The sequence below is a fragment of the Plecotus auritus genome (genome assembly GCF_963455305.1).
Source record: "Plecotus auritus genome assembly, chromosome: 8".
Classification (NCBI taxonomy): Eukaryota; Metazoa; Chordata; class Mammalia; order Chiroptera; family Vespertilionidae; genus Plecotus; species Plecotus auritus.
In genome coordinates, this window is record NC_137782.1 from 119,228,278 (window position 1) to 119,245,920 (window position 17,643).

Genomic DNA, 17,643 nt, shown 5'->3' on the forward strand with positions numbered 1-17,643 from the left:
CCTGAAAGCAGCATGTGCGTGTACTCCAATCTCATTATAGTTCACAATCCTTGAACTTCTATTTCCCCCTGATCAAATCCTATATAATAAAAGGGTAATATGCAAATAGACCAAACGGCAGAACAGAACAACCAATCAAAGCATAATATGCTAATGATATGCTAAGGCTGCTCAACTGCTCACAATGATGTGTACTGACCACCAGGGGGCAGACAGTCAACTGGCCGACCAGTCACTATGATGTGCACTGACCACCAGGGGGCAGATGCTCCGACCAGTAGGTTAGCTTGCTGCTGGGGTCCAGCCCATCCGGACTGAGCGAGATGGGCCAGACACACCCTGGAGCCCTCCCGGCCCGATAGTGCACTGGTGGGGTCCCTCAGCCTGGCCTGTACCCTCACAATCTGGGACCCCTCGGGGGATGTCAGAGAGCCGATTTCAGCCCAATCCTGCAGGCCACTCCCCTTGGGAGGGCGCCAGGCGCAGGGCTCATGGCTGGCGAGCGCTGCTGCGGGAGCTTCTCCCAATCAATCGGGACTGACTGGGTGGGAGCCCACAGCAGGCCCAGTGGGGCTAGGATGAGCGGGAGTGGCAGGTAGGAGCTGCAGGAGGCGTTGGACTGTGGGTTTCGGCCCGATCCCTGCAGGCCACCCAGAGGGACCCCACACGTGCATGAATTCGTGCATTGGGCCTCTAGTTATTATATAGTTTTTCTCTCCTGATTAGCTCTGGACTATGCCAACACTAGCTTAGACTAGAAATTGGCAGAGAATGGAAATGGAAAACTCAAGAAACACAAAGTAAAATCGAGAGGACTTGGTAACGAATTAGACAAGAAACTGAGGGTGGAAGGATCATTTTAGCTTACATAACTGGATGAATGGTGGAACCCTTCTCCTACATGGAAACCACAGGAAAGGGGACAAGTATGAGGAGGAAACTCACAAGCTCAGATCTGAACACTGAGTTTGAGTTGACTTTAAGACACCCAAAATATGTCAAGTAGGCAGTAGGCTCTAAATTCGAGAATTTAGACAAGTCTGGGATTAAGTTGGGAGTCATAGCCCTTAAAGTGACAAATGGAAGCTCAGGCACAGTTGAAGTGGCCCACAGAAAAAGTAAACAGTGAGAAAGAGGGCCTACCTAACGAGGAATCCATTAAAAAAAAAATTTTTTTTAAGAATTTTTATTGATTTTTCTTTTAGAGAGAGAGAGAGAGGGAGAGGTTTAATTGGCTGCCTCCTACATGCCTCCTACCGGGGATCGAGCCCACAACCTGGGCATGTGCCCTGACCAGGAATTGAACTGGCTACCTTTCAGAGAACGGATGATGCCCAACCAGCTGAGCCACATGGGCCACAGCTTGGAATCCCAACTTTTAATAGCTGGATGGAGGAAGGTGAGCCTGCAAAGGAAATGTTGAAGGTGTCGGAGGCAGAAGGAAGCAAGGACAGTACTGTGTCCCAGAAGTAAAGGGGGCAGAGGACTTGCTGTAGTGGACTGACTGCCATCAGCACTATAGCTTCAGCTCCCACCCCTTCAGACCTGCACAGAGCTCAGCCAAGGTCACACTTCTCCAGACTGCTCTTCATCAATGACGGGGCTGGACGAAAGCCATTTCTGCGTGATTCTTCTGGCAAGCAAGCTTTCTCTGGCTCCCGCTGGCCTGGCTGAGACTCTCAGAATTGCACTGCAGCCAGCTGCTCTTCTGACCTTCTGTCCCTCTTCCCTCACAGCCCTGCACCACAGGCTGAAACCATTCACCTCTGGACTTCTCGTTAAGTACAATGATAATCGATCACTTTTGGTCAGATATTTTGTTACTTAGAGACAAATGCAATCCTCGCTGACACACCACCCACAAGCTGACAGGAAGGCACGAGCGTGGTGTCCACCAGATGACAGACTGTAGTATAGACAGTTTGTGAGGCTTAAAAAAAAACAGCCTAAGGGAAGGATATAAAACAAGAGGCTGGTTTACAAACAGGAAAATATTTAATTCATTCTAAAAAAAAAAACCAGGAAGAAAAAAAGGATGCTACTGGCTTTATGCTCTTATTCCTAGAATCCTGAGGCTTTGAGGCTTAGAAGAAATTATCTTGTCCTCCAGATACTCGTAGCTACTCAGAAATAAATTACATAATCTGTAAAGGCGTCTGGCCTGCTGAAGCTAAAGGGGAGCTAGACAGGACAAAGAAAGAACATCATCTACAATAAACTGATCAAAGTCGTCCCAGGCAGGTGGGCCCTCTGATGCTCTGGTGTGAACCAACACCCACAGAAATGAGGCTGGCCCAGGGAGGTTCAGTTACACTGCAGTAGTTTATTTACATATTCAACAAAGCCCTGGAAGCAAAGCCCTGGCTGGCTTCTCCTTCAAGCCCCCTGCTGGTTGGTCTCATCATTATCACGCCTCTTCCATATCTGTAAGAAATGAATTCAATAGATAATTTAGGAGCTGGTATTCAATCTACAAATATTCACAAAATATCTATCCTAACCTAGGCAATGGATAGCCTGGGCTCAACTTACACATTTAAGTTCCCTGAAACGAATTTTCAGAAAATTCCCTTTCATGCGATTTTCACTTTTCCCTCCATTTCCTTCTTACTTCCCATTCCAAACTCCCTTCTGAAAAAGAACTCATAGGCAAGCCTACAACCTTAGACAAAGTTGCTAGGAGTTCATTCTAGAATGAGAAGGGTCTGGCCTCTTTTTGATAAAGCTGTGGCTTTCCCTTCATCTCAGTCTTCCTTTTTCACCAGGTACTAGAGCAGTTACAAAGAGAAGGCAGAGACAGTCTGCTCCGCCAGCTCTCAACCCAACAGAGGAGGTGGAATAACACGGCTGGTGCTCCAATAAAGAACAGAGAGTGCTGTGGGGTCGAGAAGAGGGTTAACTTTGACTAGAGAACTGGGGAAGCTTCAGAGCTGACTCCTAACTGATGTCCTGATGATTCCAGGCCCTTCCTCCTTGAAACCAGATCACACACCTGTGCAAGACTAACCTGGCCATAAACATAACCTCCTTGCTCACTCTAAGTGTTCCATACTTCCCTGCCTGCTCTTCTTCCCTGGAGATCTCCTAGACTCCTAGACTTTCAAGGCCATATAACCTTACTCCTCAGTGCATCTCAAGAGGTGCCCAGCCTAACCGAGGCTCCAACCCAACCCTACCTCCTGCCTTCGTGCACATCGTTCCTCACTGACCCCACACCCCATCTATTTGGCACTGGTCAAGTCTGTGGCCAACTCACCTGAATGTAAGCCTCCGACAGCGTGATCATCTGGGGAAGAATGTCAGTTACCTGGAGGTCTTGTAATTCATACCATTTGCCCGTCCCCTGCAAAGAGTATGAAGGGCTGGGTTAGTCTGCTCACTAAAACCAAAAGGGTATACAAGGAAGGGACCACAGTCAGAAGTCAGAAGAATCAGAATAGCTACGAGAACATCACCCAGCAGGAGTTATCCTAAGTAAAAGGGTGCATGACCTCTACTAGGCATCGTTCAATTTAAAGAGCTTTCTGGGTGCTGATTTTGGCAAACACAATTCCTGCCAAAGATTCCTTGAAGTATAATACGGTCTATACCTTTTAAGAAGAATTTAGGTGAATAATAAAGAGAAGGGAAAAAAAGTCCTCTACTCCTCACCTAAGACATCTTTGCTGCCCCCAAATGACAGACTGGACACACTCACTTAGGAGGTACAGTGTTAACCATTGGAAAAACCTAACAATGGACATTCCCACCCCCACCCCATAGAACACAGTGATAATCAAGAAAAAGTGTCCGTGGTGGACACTATTCATCCTATTAACTCACTCCTTTTGGTCAATAAAACTAGTGCTGCAAATACAGCAAAACCTACCTCACTTCATGCTGCTATAAGCAAGGGGAAAAGAGGTTTCTGGATTATGACAGGCACTTCTGGAAGTTCACCTGCCTCATCCATCCAAACTTCTAAGAAATGCCAAAGACAGACACTATAGAGTATACTGTAGATACTCGAAATAGTCCAATAGTTCAGAATACAGGAAACCTAAACAAAAGCTGAGGATTACATATCAAGTCCCCATTCCCGGCTCGAGGCCTGGTTAAGAATATCTAGGCTTAAATCCTAAGTCTACTGATTTCAGTACATAAATTACTGCAACTATGAGGGTAGGTTTCCTCACTTGTAAAGCGGTGGTATTAACACCGGTCTTGGAGGTGTGCTTTAAAGATATAAACGAAATGAACATGCATTGAGCACTTGGTGAACTTCCCAGGTGCCTGGTAAACAGAACAGTCCCAGAAAACTAACCAAATTAGAACAACCTGTGCTAATAATCTGTGCAATGCCAAATATATCTTAAGTACATGTTTCATCCACTTTCAGCTTGAGCCAAATTCACAAAATTTTTTAGCTGAAAGGGAACCTCTAGACAAGTACCTCATAAAATTTAACTTTGTATCAATCAGAGGTTCTTGTTAAAATGCAGCTTCTGATTCAGAAGGTTTGGGTGGGGCCTGAGGTTCTGCATTTCTAATGACGTTCTCATGAGGTGAGGGCTGCTGGTCCGAGCACTCCACTTTCAGTGGTAAGGCAGCAGCCTAGGACAGGGGTTCTCAAAGCTAGCTGCACAGTGGAATCACCTGGGGAATTTTAAAACATCAGTGATGCCTGCTTTCCACCTCCAGATACTCCAATGCAGTCTCTTAACCCTAACTGACATTTTAGACAGATAATTCTTTGCTGTGGAGGTTGCCTATAGGATAGTTAGCAGCATCCCTGGCTTCTACCACAGTTGAAAACCAACAGGCATACGTTACATGGTTCTCATGTAATTGGCCTGAGGTAGTACCCAAATATCAGGATTTTAAAATCTCCCCAGATGAGTCCAATGTGTTGCCAAAATTGAGAGCCACTGCCTCAAACTCATCACTGACATCTTATTACTTGCAGAATCCCACAGTCAGGGTGAAGAAAGGGCAAACTGAAGGGAGCTGCCCTCTGAGATGCCAAAGGAGCACCACCTGTTGTGCCCCTCTGTGCACGAGAAGTCAGCACACTCACATGATGAAGCACATGGATCCGGTAGGAGCCCTCGGAGGGCTTGCCGTCGTGCACGATGTTGGCAATCAGGTCATAGGTGGTGTTCTTGTGCACGGCCTGCACTTCCTCAGACAGGTACTCTCTCAGATCCACATTCCTGGTGACAATGAAAATAAAGCCAGAACATCAGACAAAGGCTACAGGTTAGAGAAACTGTCCTACACAAATGAACCACAAAGCTACTGTAGCCTATCTTAGGACCTGGGATCTAGGTAGGCTTGCAGACGCAAAGAAGTCGAGGTTTGTGGAAATTCACATAATCTGCCATAAAAATGAGTCAAACTAGAAAGGCTGGCTCTATGAGAAAAGCACATTTTAAAAGCCTCTCTAGCAGTCAACAGTACAGTGTAGGCCTGGAGTCAATCAGACTTGAACTAGAATCAGTGCTCTGCCACTTTTGAGCTATGTGTGAGTTTAAGCAGGTTACCTAACGTAAGGCTCTTCTACGATGAGAATGAGTGACCATCTCTGAGACGGTGAGGATCGAGACAACAGGCTGACCACCTCAGCCCCTGCCTGGCCTGGGCATCAGCTGCAGCTGTGGTGTTCAGACAGCACCCGGCTCGGCCTCAGGCTATGGAAGACCCAACCACATGATTATGTGGGTTGCCACCGCACATAATCATGGTAACAACTTCAATATGGCAAACCAGGCATTCTGATTTATTTTTACTTTGATTTTCTGGAACCTTGATTTTTTTAAAAAAAAATTTTTTAATTGATTTCAGAGAGAGGCAGGGAGAGGGAGAAACAGAAACATCAATGATGAGAGAGAATCATTGATTGGCCACCTCCTGTATAACCTCTTTTGGGGATGGAGCCTGCAACCCAGGCATGTGGCCTGACCAAGAATCAAACCATGACCTTCTGGTTCATACAGCAATGCTCAACCACTGAGCCACACGGGCAAGGCCAGACCTTGCTTCTTTATTTTATTTTCTTTCTTTTAGCCAAGAGGAATAGTTACAAATAATAGAAACCAACCTGAGGTAGCTTAAGGGCAAAAGAGGAATTAAGTGCAAAACAAGGTTTCCAAACTAGGCCTGGAGCCAATCAAACCTCAGCTAGATCTGGTAGGAGCCCTCGGAGCGCTTGCCATCCTGCCATCTCCTGGAACCAGACACAGGAGAAGAAGCAGGACCTAAGAGAGCTATCTGCCCTCCTTCCTGCTTTGACATCAGTTTTATTCTTCTCCCTCCTTTTGCAATGAAATTGTATTGAGACAGTTAAGAACTTTCAAATAGTTAAATAGGGAAATAGATTAACAGTTAATGTGAATATTAAGAGAATATGTTAACTATATAATTTAGAAAAAATATATCCTTTTTAGCCTACAAATGTTTATATAAATTTAAATAATACAAGGTAGAATAACAGAGATTATATCATATTTCCAATCTCTGCAGAACTGTCTGATGTGCTAGCAGTCACAACTCGAAACACAATAATGTGAACCTGAAAGGATTCACAAGACCTGCTAACAGTGTTACGTCTAGTGGTCACTTCTAGACAGATATCTCCCTTTGAACTTTAGACGGTGAGTACAGAGCTGGAGTCATCCCCACTGTCCACACCCAACTGCAGTGTGCAAAACTTGATGACCAGCAAACAGATGCATCTAAGTGCTTGGGAGTATCTTCAAAGCCAGGCAGAGTCCTACCTGTCCTACTCTACATTTTTTAAAATATATTTTATTGATTTCAGAGAGAGGAAGAGGGAGAGAGAAATTGAAACATCAATGATGAGAGAGAATCACTGATCAGCTGCCGCTGCACGCCCCCTCTGGGGATTGAGCCTACAACCCAGGCATGTGCCCTTGACCGGAATCGAACCCGGGACCCTTCAGTCCAAAGGCCAACACTATCCACTGAGCAAAACTGGCTAGGGCTGTCCTACTCTATTTTTATCAACTGTTTTTCACTAGAATGAAAGACTACAATTCCCAGCAAACAACAGAAAAGAAGGTAAAAGGGGGACTGCTTCCAGATAAACATCTATCCTTGAGGCCCTTGAAGTATTTACCAGTATAGTTTTCAAATAAGAACTCGTAACTTACATAGTATAGGTAGGCTCTATTCCTTGAAATTTCCAACTAAACAGTTCAAAATTAATAGTGATACAAAAAATAAGAAATGCAGGCTCACTCCCCCTAAGAGGAACTGAAGCGGGGTAATACTCACGTAATAGGGAAGTTGACAATAGTTGGGTTCTTCTCCACAAAGAAATTGTTCTTAGTGAATCTCTTAATACAAAAGATTAGATATGGAGGCAGCTTGGTGAGCTGGAAGCGCTTCAGAAAGTTCTCCTTGTAAGTCTTATATTCCTAGAGATAGAAAGAAAACTATCAAATCAGTGCTTGAGTACCAGAGCAGGGGCCCAAGGTTTGCTCTGGTTTAAGATTTTCATGTAATTGCCTTACACTTAGAATTCACAAGACACCTGATCCCAGAAACCATGTATAAAGCTTAGGAAGGAGACTTTGGCTAAAGCTGACTAAATTACCTCAACTGTGGGCGTTCGTTCTACAAGGAAAACAAAAATGTCAAGTGAAAAAGAGGGTATGTTAAAAGCTGCAGAATTAAAACCATGAAAGTTTAACTTAGTTCAAAATAAGGAAGAACTTCCTGGCCTTCGGATGCATGCACCCATGGAACAGGTACTATGTAGCAGTGAGAAACCCTCATCATTGAGGGTGTTCCAGCAGAGGTGCCAACACACAGCCACGTTCCTTCCTCCTCAAAGGTCCCAAGACTTGTGGGTCAAGTGCAATCTATCAGATAACATTTACTGAGGACTCACTCGGCATGTCCAGGAGACTGAATGGTGGAGGACCCAGGACAACCTACCCAGCCCAAGATGCTTAAAAGCTAGTGCACATAAATTTATTTCTCCTCAACACAACACAATTTAGCACAGTGAAAACCAAGATAGGAGTGAAAAACTAATCATAACCAAAGAGGAAACACCAATGAGAAATCGTTCTTTGGAGTGGGTGATTTCTGGAGGTAATAACAGATCCCTTCAGGGACCCCAAGTTCCCCAGAAAAATATTTTAATTTAAAATTAGAGTTACCCTGGCCAGTTTGGCTTTTAAAAAATTTTAGGATACACATACAGTAAAAGCTCGATATAACAGACTAATTTGGGCAAAAGGGTGTCTGTTAAAGCTGAAAGTCCATTATATAATAAAGTAGGTTTTTCCAATGCATATGTTAAGAAATTGAAAAATTAGTTAATTTACCTGTTTTCACTTATGTAGGCATATTTGTGTAGTTAAAATTAAGCATATATGAAAAGTTTAATTTCACAGAAAAGTTTTCTATATCTATTACTGTAATTTTATTTTTTATTACTGTAATTTTAAATTTATACTGAATAGGTCTAGTAAATACATGCATTCACCAGTCACCACAAGTAAACAAATGCATACGGCTGGGGCATGGCTTAGTGCAGGTGGGAACATCAGCCAACATACGTTAAAACTGCTGCAGAAAGTCACCCATGCAACAACAGAACCAACTGCCACAAATGATGTGGTGTGATCACATGCTAATCACTTGCCAAACATAGTTTGAGGGGGATTGGATTTAAATATGTAGACTGTAGTTGAAGATATGTAATGTTTATTTATGTTGATGGAATTACTAGCGCATTTTCCAACATGTGGCCTATTTGCTAAAATTTGTTAAAAATAACAGTGAATCGCCGAAACCGGTTTGGCTCAGTGGATAGAGCGTCGGCCTGTGGACTGAAGGGTCCCAGGTTCAATTTCGGTTGAGGGCATATACCTTGGTTGCGGGCACATCCCCAGTGGGAGGTGTGCAGGAGGCAGCTGATCGATGTTTCTCTCTCATCGATGTTTTTAGCTCTCTATCCCTCTCCCTTCCTCTCTGTAAAATATCAATAAAAAATATATTTAAAAAAATAAAATAACAAAAATAATAACAAAAATAAGCTGTTAATTTAACTATAAACAAATCTTGGCTAAAAGCATTTTAAAATTAAAAGAGTATTAATTTTCGCATATGACATATGGACCAGAAATTTTGTCCATTAAATGAAAGCCTGGCCCTGGCCAGTGTCCTCCATGGTTAGAGCAGCAGCCCACACACTGAAGGGTCATGGGTTCAATTCCCAGTTAAGGGCATGTACGTGGGTTGCAAGTTGGAACATATGTAGGAGGCAATCAATTGATGTGGCTCTCTCACATCGATGTTTCTGTCTCTCTCTTCTCCTCCCACCTCTCCTCTACTCTCTCTAAAATCAGTGCAAAATATATCCTTCAGTTAGGATTAATCAAAAAAATTTAAAAATAAAAAAAATCTTATTAAAAGAAAATCTAGTTCAGTAAGAAAAATGAGAGTCTGTGGTATTTGAGCCAAGACCTGTCCCTTCCTCTCCCTCCAAACTCAGTGAGATGGAAAATCCCCTCCAGACTGGTACAGCCGACAACACAGGGCTCCCTCCTCCTGGCTCCCAGAGAATTATCTTCCCAGGAGAGACAGGATGTCAGCATTTCTCATTCTGCCTCCAGCTATTGCTGCTGAAGCGGAAGTTCCAATGTGTGCCCAAAATACATGAAGCAGTAGGAGGTCCAAGATGGCAGCTGAGCAGGAGCATGCTGAACAAGCCCCTTCCCATGAACCAACTCAAATATTCAAGTGTACTGAGAGCAACTATTCCTGTGAGACAACTGAGAGCTGAATGAACAGCTTCTGAGCAACAAAAAGAGAAAGAAGAGACCTAATAGAGGAGGCTGGGCAACCACAGGAGCCCTCAGGGCTGCGGGAAGGCTCCCGCTGGAGGAGCTGGTGAGCGCCATTGTGAAATTTCTCTAGGGTGGGAGGAGCTGGTGAACACACTATTTACATCCCCCTCCACCTCGAAAGGGCAGGCAGAAGCTCTATCCAGGTGCTCTGGCCTACCTGCTAGGTCACCACAGCGCGTTCCTGGGCACATCCTAAGCTCATTTCGACCCTGAACAAAGGGAGCAAACAGGATCAACAGGGCATTGCTACACGCACCTGGCCTTCCCACGCAGAGCTTTCCAGTTCAGTAGGCCAGTGCCCCAGACACCGTAGGCACCTACCTGGCTCCTAAACAGCCTACCTAAAACACACCACACGCATAGCCTACACAGAAGTCACTGCTACACAAGGCCACTTTTTCAAGACTGGAAGAGATAGCTATTTTGTCTAATTCAAATAAACAAACATACAAAGTCAAACAAAATGAAAATAAGAATATCCCTTAAATGAAGGAATAAAAATCTCCAAAAAACCCTACGTAAAGAGAAATAAATAATTTGCCTGATAAAGAATTCAAAGAAATGGTCATAAGGATCCTCACCAAGGTTGAGAGTGGAAAAGACGAATTTAGGGAGAACTTCAATGAAGAGTTACAAAGTATAATAAAGAACCAAGCACCCCTAGCCAGTGTTGCTCAGTGGATAGAGCCTGTGAACCAAAGGGTCCCAGGTTCAATTCTGGTCAAGGGCACGTATCTTGGTTGCAGGCTACTCCCTGGCCCAGGCCCTGGTCGGGGTTTGTGTAGGAGGCAACCAATCAATCTATTTCTCTCACATCAGTGTTTCTCTCTCATTGATGTTTCTGTCCTTCCCTCTCTCTTCTACTCTCCCTAAAAATCAATGGAAAAATATCCTCAGGTGAGGATTAACAACAACAGCAACAAAAAAAAGAACCAAGCAGACCTAAAGAATACAATAAAGGCAAGGAAAAAAATAGCAAATCAGAAGGAATCAACGGCAAATTAGCTAATATGAAGATCAGCAACTGAAAGTCAGACTAGTGGAAATCAACCAAACAGAACAGCAAATAACAAAAAAAAAGAATTTTTAAAAATGAGGCTAATTTAAGACCTCTGAGATAACATCAAGTACTCAAACATTAGCATTATAGGGATCCCAGAAAGAGAAGAATGAAAGAAATGAAACTTTAGAAATAATGGCTGAAAACTTTCCTCACCTGGAAATGGAAACAGATATCCAGGTCCAGGAAGCACAGAAAGTTCCAAATAAGATGAATCCAAAGAGACTCATACCAAGACATTGTGTTTAAAATGGCAAAACTTGGAGGAGGGAAAAATGGCGGCAGAATAGACAGACGTGTTCCGAGCCTTGTCCCGGAGCAGAAAGAAAGAACAGCTGAGGGTCGCACGAGGAGTGTTTGTGGGCAAGTTGGGGGACAGCTGAACTCCAGAAGAAGGTGGGGGACTGCTAGATGGGGTTCCCCTGACCGGGCAGCCCCCACTGCGGCTGGGTCCCCTCCCGGAGCTACGGGCTCAGACGCAGAGACTGTGCCATCTTGAAAGGGAAAGTGGAGCTTATCGGAAGCCTGAGAATCCATAACTGCAGCACCCACGGAACAGCTGCGAGCCCCAGAACAACGCTCCCCAATTGGCGCAAACACACGGGTTCAGAGGAGCTCTACACTCCACCACGGAAAGGTCAGATTTCACCTGGGATAAGGTGAGGTCTCTGGTCCCGGCGGGAGAGAGGAACGCGCGTTTTGCGGGAGCTGGAGGACCAGGGAAGTCTGTGCCTAGAAAAATCCGTGGCTGTTGGGGCTGGCGTGATCTGTGAATGTGGAAGGGGGTCCTCAGAGCTGCTAACAGAAGGGCTCTCTAAAAAGCAACCCATTTTGATCTGATGTGCATGGACACCCTAAGAATTTCAGGGGTGTGCCGGCTGCCTAGACTTACGCGCAGCCCTGGAGTTCGCACACTTGGTCTTTTTCCTCTTCAAATCCTTGCTTCTGATTACTAAGCCCAATACATAGGAACACCCAGTTGGGGACACCCTGGGAGACTGCAGGGGAAAGTTGTTTTTCTGGAACCTGGGGATCGGAGCAGGGAGTGACCATCGGAGAGCCAGCTCTGAGGAAGCCCACTCCCACAAACCGGTAGTGAGTGCCACAGAAAAAGAAGGCTCTAACACTGCCTAGAGAGGCCATAGATAGACCCGGAAGTCAATCCAGAAACACTGCCACCCAGGGGCTGAATCACAAATTGACTCTTGTGTAATCAAAAATAAAGGAATACGAGAAATTAAGACACACCGCCTGCTTAAAATCAGGATTGGCTTACATCACTGAAGAGCAGTGGAACGCAGGGAACTGCAATACTGTCCGGACTGAGAAACAGGCGTGCCAAACAGAACAACAGAGGAAGTGAATGACCTTCACTACTCCACATTTTATTTTTATTTTTTATTTATTTTTATTTTTTTATTTTCATTTTTTGCATCTTTTACTCAAGAAACTATTTTTTTTCTTTTTTCCTCACTTGATTTTACCTTTTTAATTATTACATTTTTATTTTCAATCCATATTATTACTACTGCTATTTTATCTTTTTTTTTTTAAGTGTCATTTTATTTTCTCTTCATTTTATTTTGGGATTAGTGTTCTACATTCTATTTTTATCTTTCCTTTAGCATCATTTTACTCTATCTCAACTCTACCTTTATCCATCACTCTCTTCCTAACCTTCCCCTTTTCGGTGTCCTGTTTATCTTACCCCTTTCCTGCTTTACATTTTCCCTATTCTTTCTGTTTACCCCTTGTTAAAATTTCACCCTACTTACATATCTAATCTCCAATCCCCTGCTCCAAGTCCATACACACCTCTCTCTTCGCTGTCTTAACTATCCAAAAATTGTTTTTCTCTCTGTCCTTTTGTTGTTGTTCGCTTGAATGTTGATTATACCGAATTTTTATGCTTTGTTGTGAGATTGTTTTGCTTATTCTTCCTTTGTTTATTTTTTTGTTTGTTTTGTGCTTCTGTTTTCCCTTGCCTCACTCAATATTAGTTGGTGTTGTAGTTTGTATTAATCCCCAGGTACTTGTTGCTGGCATTTGCTGGGATTAGTGATTGTTCTATTGGAGTTTTATCCCCAATATATATAGTCTGTTCCCCTTTCTCTCTTAGCCTCTTTCTTGTCTCTCTTACTTTTTTTCCCCCTTTTCCCAATTTCATTTTGACACTTTTTTTTCTTCTTCTTTCTTTCTTTTTCCTCTTCTTCTTTCTCTCCTATCCCCTAATATGCCTTTCTCTGATGGTCACCTTTATTGGAGGTTATTAATATCGTGAATACATTTCTGTTCAGTGCCTTGTGTGTTGTACCTGGTAGTGCTGTATTTTGTGCCTTTAAATCAACGCAGGAGAGAGAGAACTACATAACCAGACACCCAGAGAAGAGAGACCATGGGGAGACAAAGAAACAGCCCGCATATGAAAGAAAAGCAGGCATCAGCAGAAAAGGAAGTAAAAGAAATGGAGGCAAGCAACCTTCCAGAAAAAGAATTCAGAGAAATGGTCATAAGGTGGCTGAAAAGAATGGAAGACAAATTCGACAATAAGAGCAAGAACCAAGAGGAAATGAAGAAGAACCAAGAAGAAATGAAAAATGACATTGCTGCTGTAAAGAACTCAATAGAAAGCATCAAGAGTAGACCAGAAGAAGCAGAGGACCGCATCAGTGAGCTAGAAGACAAGATGGGGAAAAATACCCAAGTAGAGCAGCTTCTAGAAAAAAAAATTAAAAGGCAGGAGGAGAGCCTAAGGGAACTTTGGGACAACACAAAACAAAACAACATCTGCATAATAGGGGTTCCAGAAGGAAAGGAAGCCGAGCAAGGAATAGAAAATCTCTTTGAAGAAATAATGACAGAAAATTTCCCTGATATAGGGAAGAAAAACCCCACACAAATCCAAGAAGCTCACAGAGTCCCAAGCAAAATGAACCCCAAATGACCGACGCCAAGGCACATAATAATTAAATTGGCAAACACCAATGACAAAGTAAGAATCTTAAAAGCGGCAAGAGAGAGACAGAAAGGTACATACAAAGGAACTCCCATCAGACTAGCAACTGATTTCTCAACAGAAACTCATCAGGCCAGAAGGGAATGGAATGAAATATACAAAGTCATGCAAAGGAAGGGTCTGAATCCAAGAATACTGTACCCAGCAAGGCTGTCAATCAAAATTGAAGGTGAAATCAGGAGCTTCACAGACAAAAAAGGACTAAGGGAATTTATTACCACCAAACCAGCAATGCAAGAAATGCTAAAGGGTCTGCTGTAAAAAAAAAAAAAAAAGAAATAGGAAGCGAAGAAGGAACACAGGGGTAAAGAATAGGAATGGCGACAAATAAGTACCTATCAATAATAACTTTAAATGTAAATGGATTAAATGCCCCAATCAAAAGACATAGGGTAACGGAATGGATAAGAAAACACGACCCATATATCTGCTGTCTACAAGAAACCCACCTCAGAAAAAAAGACACACACAGACTGAGGGTGAAGGTATGGAAAAAGGTTTTCCAGGCAAATGGAACTGAAAAAAAAGCTGGGGTAGCAATACTTATATCTCACAAATTAGATCTCAAAGTGAAGGACATAACAAGAGATAAGGAAGGCCACTTCATAATACTAAAGGGAGCAATCCAACAAGAAGAAATAACTCTGGTAAACACATATGCACCCAATACAGGAGCACCCAAATACATACAAAAACTCCTGGAGGATATCAAGGGAGAGATTGACAGAAATACATTCAGAGTAGGAGACTTTAATACCCCACTATCACCACTGGACAAATCCTCTAAACAAAAAATCAGCAAAGAAACATCCATCCTAAATGACTCACTAGACCAGATGGAATTAATTGACATCTTCAGAACATTTCACCCCAAAGCCACAGAATATACATTCTTCTCAAGTGCACATGGGTCATTTTCAAAGATAGACCATATGTTGGGACATAGGCAAAGTCTCTTCAAATTCAAGAAGATAGAAATCATATCAAGCATCTTCTCAGACCACAGTGGCATAAAACTGGAAATCAACTACAATAAAAACAACCCAAAGAAATCAAACACATGGAGACTAAACAGCATGCTATTAAACCATGACTGGGTTACCAGAGAGATCAAAGAAGAAATAAAAAACATCATGGCAACAAATGACAATGAAAACACTACAATCCAAAATCTATGGGACACAGCGAAAGCAGTCTTGAGAGGGAAGTTCATAGCTCTACAAGCCTACTGCAAAAAAACAAGAAACAATGGTAATAAATTACCTAACACAACAACTCAAAGAATTAGAAAAAGAGCAACAAGAAATGCCCAGTGTAAGCAAAAGAAAGGAAATAATAAAGATCAGAGCAGAGATAAATGACATAGAGACCAAAGAAACAATACAAAAGATCAACAAAACCAAGATCTGGTTCTTTGAAAGGATAAACAAGATTGATGAACCTCTAGCCAGGCTCACCAAGAAGCAAAGAGAGAGGACCCAAATAAACAAAATCAGAAATGAAAGAGGTGAAATAATAACAGATCCCGCCGAAATACAAAGGATTGTTAAAAAATACTACGAACAACTCTATTCCAACAAACTGGACAACCTGGAGGAAATGGACATATTCCTAGAAAAATATAACCTTCCAAAACTCAATCAGGAAGAATCTAAACAGCTCAACATGCCAGTAACTATGGAAGAAATTGAAGCAGTCATCGAAGAGCTTCCGGCAAACAAAAGCCGGGGCCTGACGGCTTCACAGGAGAGTTTTACCAAACATTTAAGGAAGAACTAAAACCTATCCTCCTCAGACTATTCCAAAAAATTCAAGAGGAAGGAACACTTCCAAGCTCCTTTTATGAAGCCAGCATCACCCTAATACCAAAACCAGATAAAGACAACACAATGAAGGAGAATTACAGGCCAATATCCCTCATGAATGTAGATGCCAAAATCCTCAACAAAATTCTAGCAAATCGGATCCAGCAGTACATCACAAAGATCATACACCATGACCAAGTAGGGTTTATCCCAGGAATGCAAGGATGGTACAATATCCACAAATCAATGAATGTGATATATCACATAAACAAATTGAGAGATAAAAATCACATAGTCATAACAATTGATGCAGAAAAAGCATTTGACAAAATCCAACACCCTTTCTTGATAAAAACTCTCAACAAGGTGGGAATAGAAGGATCATACCTCAACATAATAAAAGCTATATATGATAAACCCACAGCTAACATCATACTCAATGGGCAAAAACTAAAACCATTTCCCCTAAGAACAGGAATAAGACAGGGATGCCCACTCTCACCACTCCTGTTTGACATAGTACTGGAAGTATTAGCCATTGCAATTAGACAAGAAGAAGAAATAAAAGGCATCCAAATTGGAAAAGAAGAAGTAAAGCTGTCCTTATTTGCAGATGACATGATATTGTACATAAAAAACCCGAAAGACTCCATCAAAAAATTAACAGACTTAATAAATGAATTCGGCAATGTAGCAGGATACAAAATTAATGCCAAGAAATCTATGGCATTTCTATACACCAACAGTGAACTTACAGAAAGAGAGACTAAAAAAGCAATCCCATTTTCCATCGCACCAAAAAAATTAAGATACTTAGGAATAAACCTAACCAAGGAGGTAAAAGACCTATACGCAGAAAACTACAGGGCACTGAAAAAAGAGATAGAGGAAGATGTAAACAGATGGAAGAACATACCATGTTCATGGACTGGTAGAATCAACATCATTAAAATGTCCATACTACCCAAAGCAATCTATAGATTCAATGCACTCCCTATTAAAATACCAACAGAATATTTCACAGACCTAGAAAGAACTCTCCAAAAATTCATCTGGAATAAAAAAAGACCCCGAATAGCCGCAGCAATCCTGAGAAAGAGGAATAAAGTAGGAGGGATCTCAATACCAGATTTCAAGCTGTATTACAAAGCCACTGTCCTCAAAACAGCCTGGTACTGGCACAAGAACAGACATATAGATCAATGGAATAGAATACAGAATACAGATATCGACCCAAACCAATATGCGCAATTAATATTTGACAAAGGAGGCATGAGCATACAATGGAGTCAAGACAGTCTCTTCAATAAACAGTGTTGGGAAAATTGGACAGATACATGCAAAAAAATGAAACTAGATCACCAACTTACACCATACACAAAAATAAACTCAAAATGGATACTGGTGCCGAAACCGGTTTGGCTCAGTGGATAGAGCGTCAGCCTGTGGACTGGAGGGTCCCGGGTTCGATTCCGGTCAAGGGCATGTACCTTGGTTGCGGGCACATCCCCAGTGGGAGGTGTGCAGGAGGCAGCTAATCGATGTTTCTCTCTCATCGATGTTTCTAGCTCTCTATCCCTATCCCTTCCTCTCTATAAAATATCAATAAAATATATTTTAAAAAAAAATGGATACAGGACTTAAATATAAGACGGGAAACCATAAAAATACTAGAGGAATCCACAGGCAGCAAAATCTCAGACATATGCCAAAAGAACTTTTTCACTGATACTGCCCCTAGGGCAATGGAAGCCAAAGAGAAAATAAACAAATGGGACTACATCAAAATAAAAAGCTTTTGCACAGCAAAAGAAACCATCAACAAAACAACAAGAAACCCCACTGTATGGGAGAACATATTTGCAAATGTTGTCACTGATAAAGGTTTAATCTCCAACA

General features: G+C 42.4%; 1 protein-coding gene across 1 annotated transcript in view; it reads right to left on the reverse strand.

Moving 5' to 3' along the window:
- Positions 1–1,178: 1,178 nt before the first annotated feature.
- Positions 1,179–17,643, reverse strand: part of USP39 (ubiquitin specific peptidase 39) — a 35,666-nt gene continuing 19,201 nt past the window's right edge. The window contains exons 10-13 of the mRNA XM_080683945.1: positions 7,276–7,418; positions 5,057–5,192; positions 3,257–3,343; positions 1,179–2,424 (exon numbers count right to left, since the gene is read on the reverse strand). Coding sequence (XP_080540071.1) covers positions 2,377–2,424; positions 3,257–3,343; positions 5,057–5,192; positions 7,276–7,418 — 414 coding nt within the window. The 3' untranslated portion in view covers positions 1,179–2,376. The remainder of the gene's footprint in view (positions 2,425–3,256; positions 3,344–5,056; positions 5,193–7,275; positions 7,419–17,643) is intronic.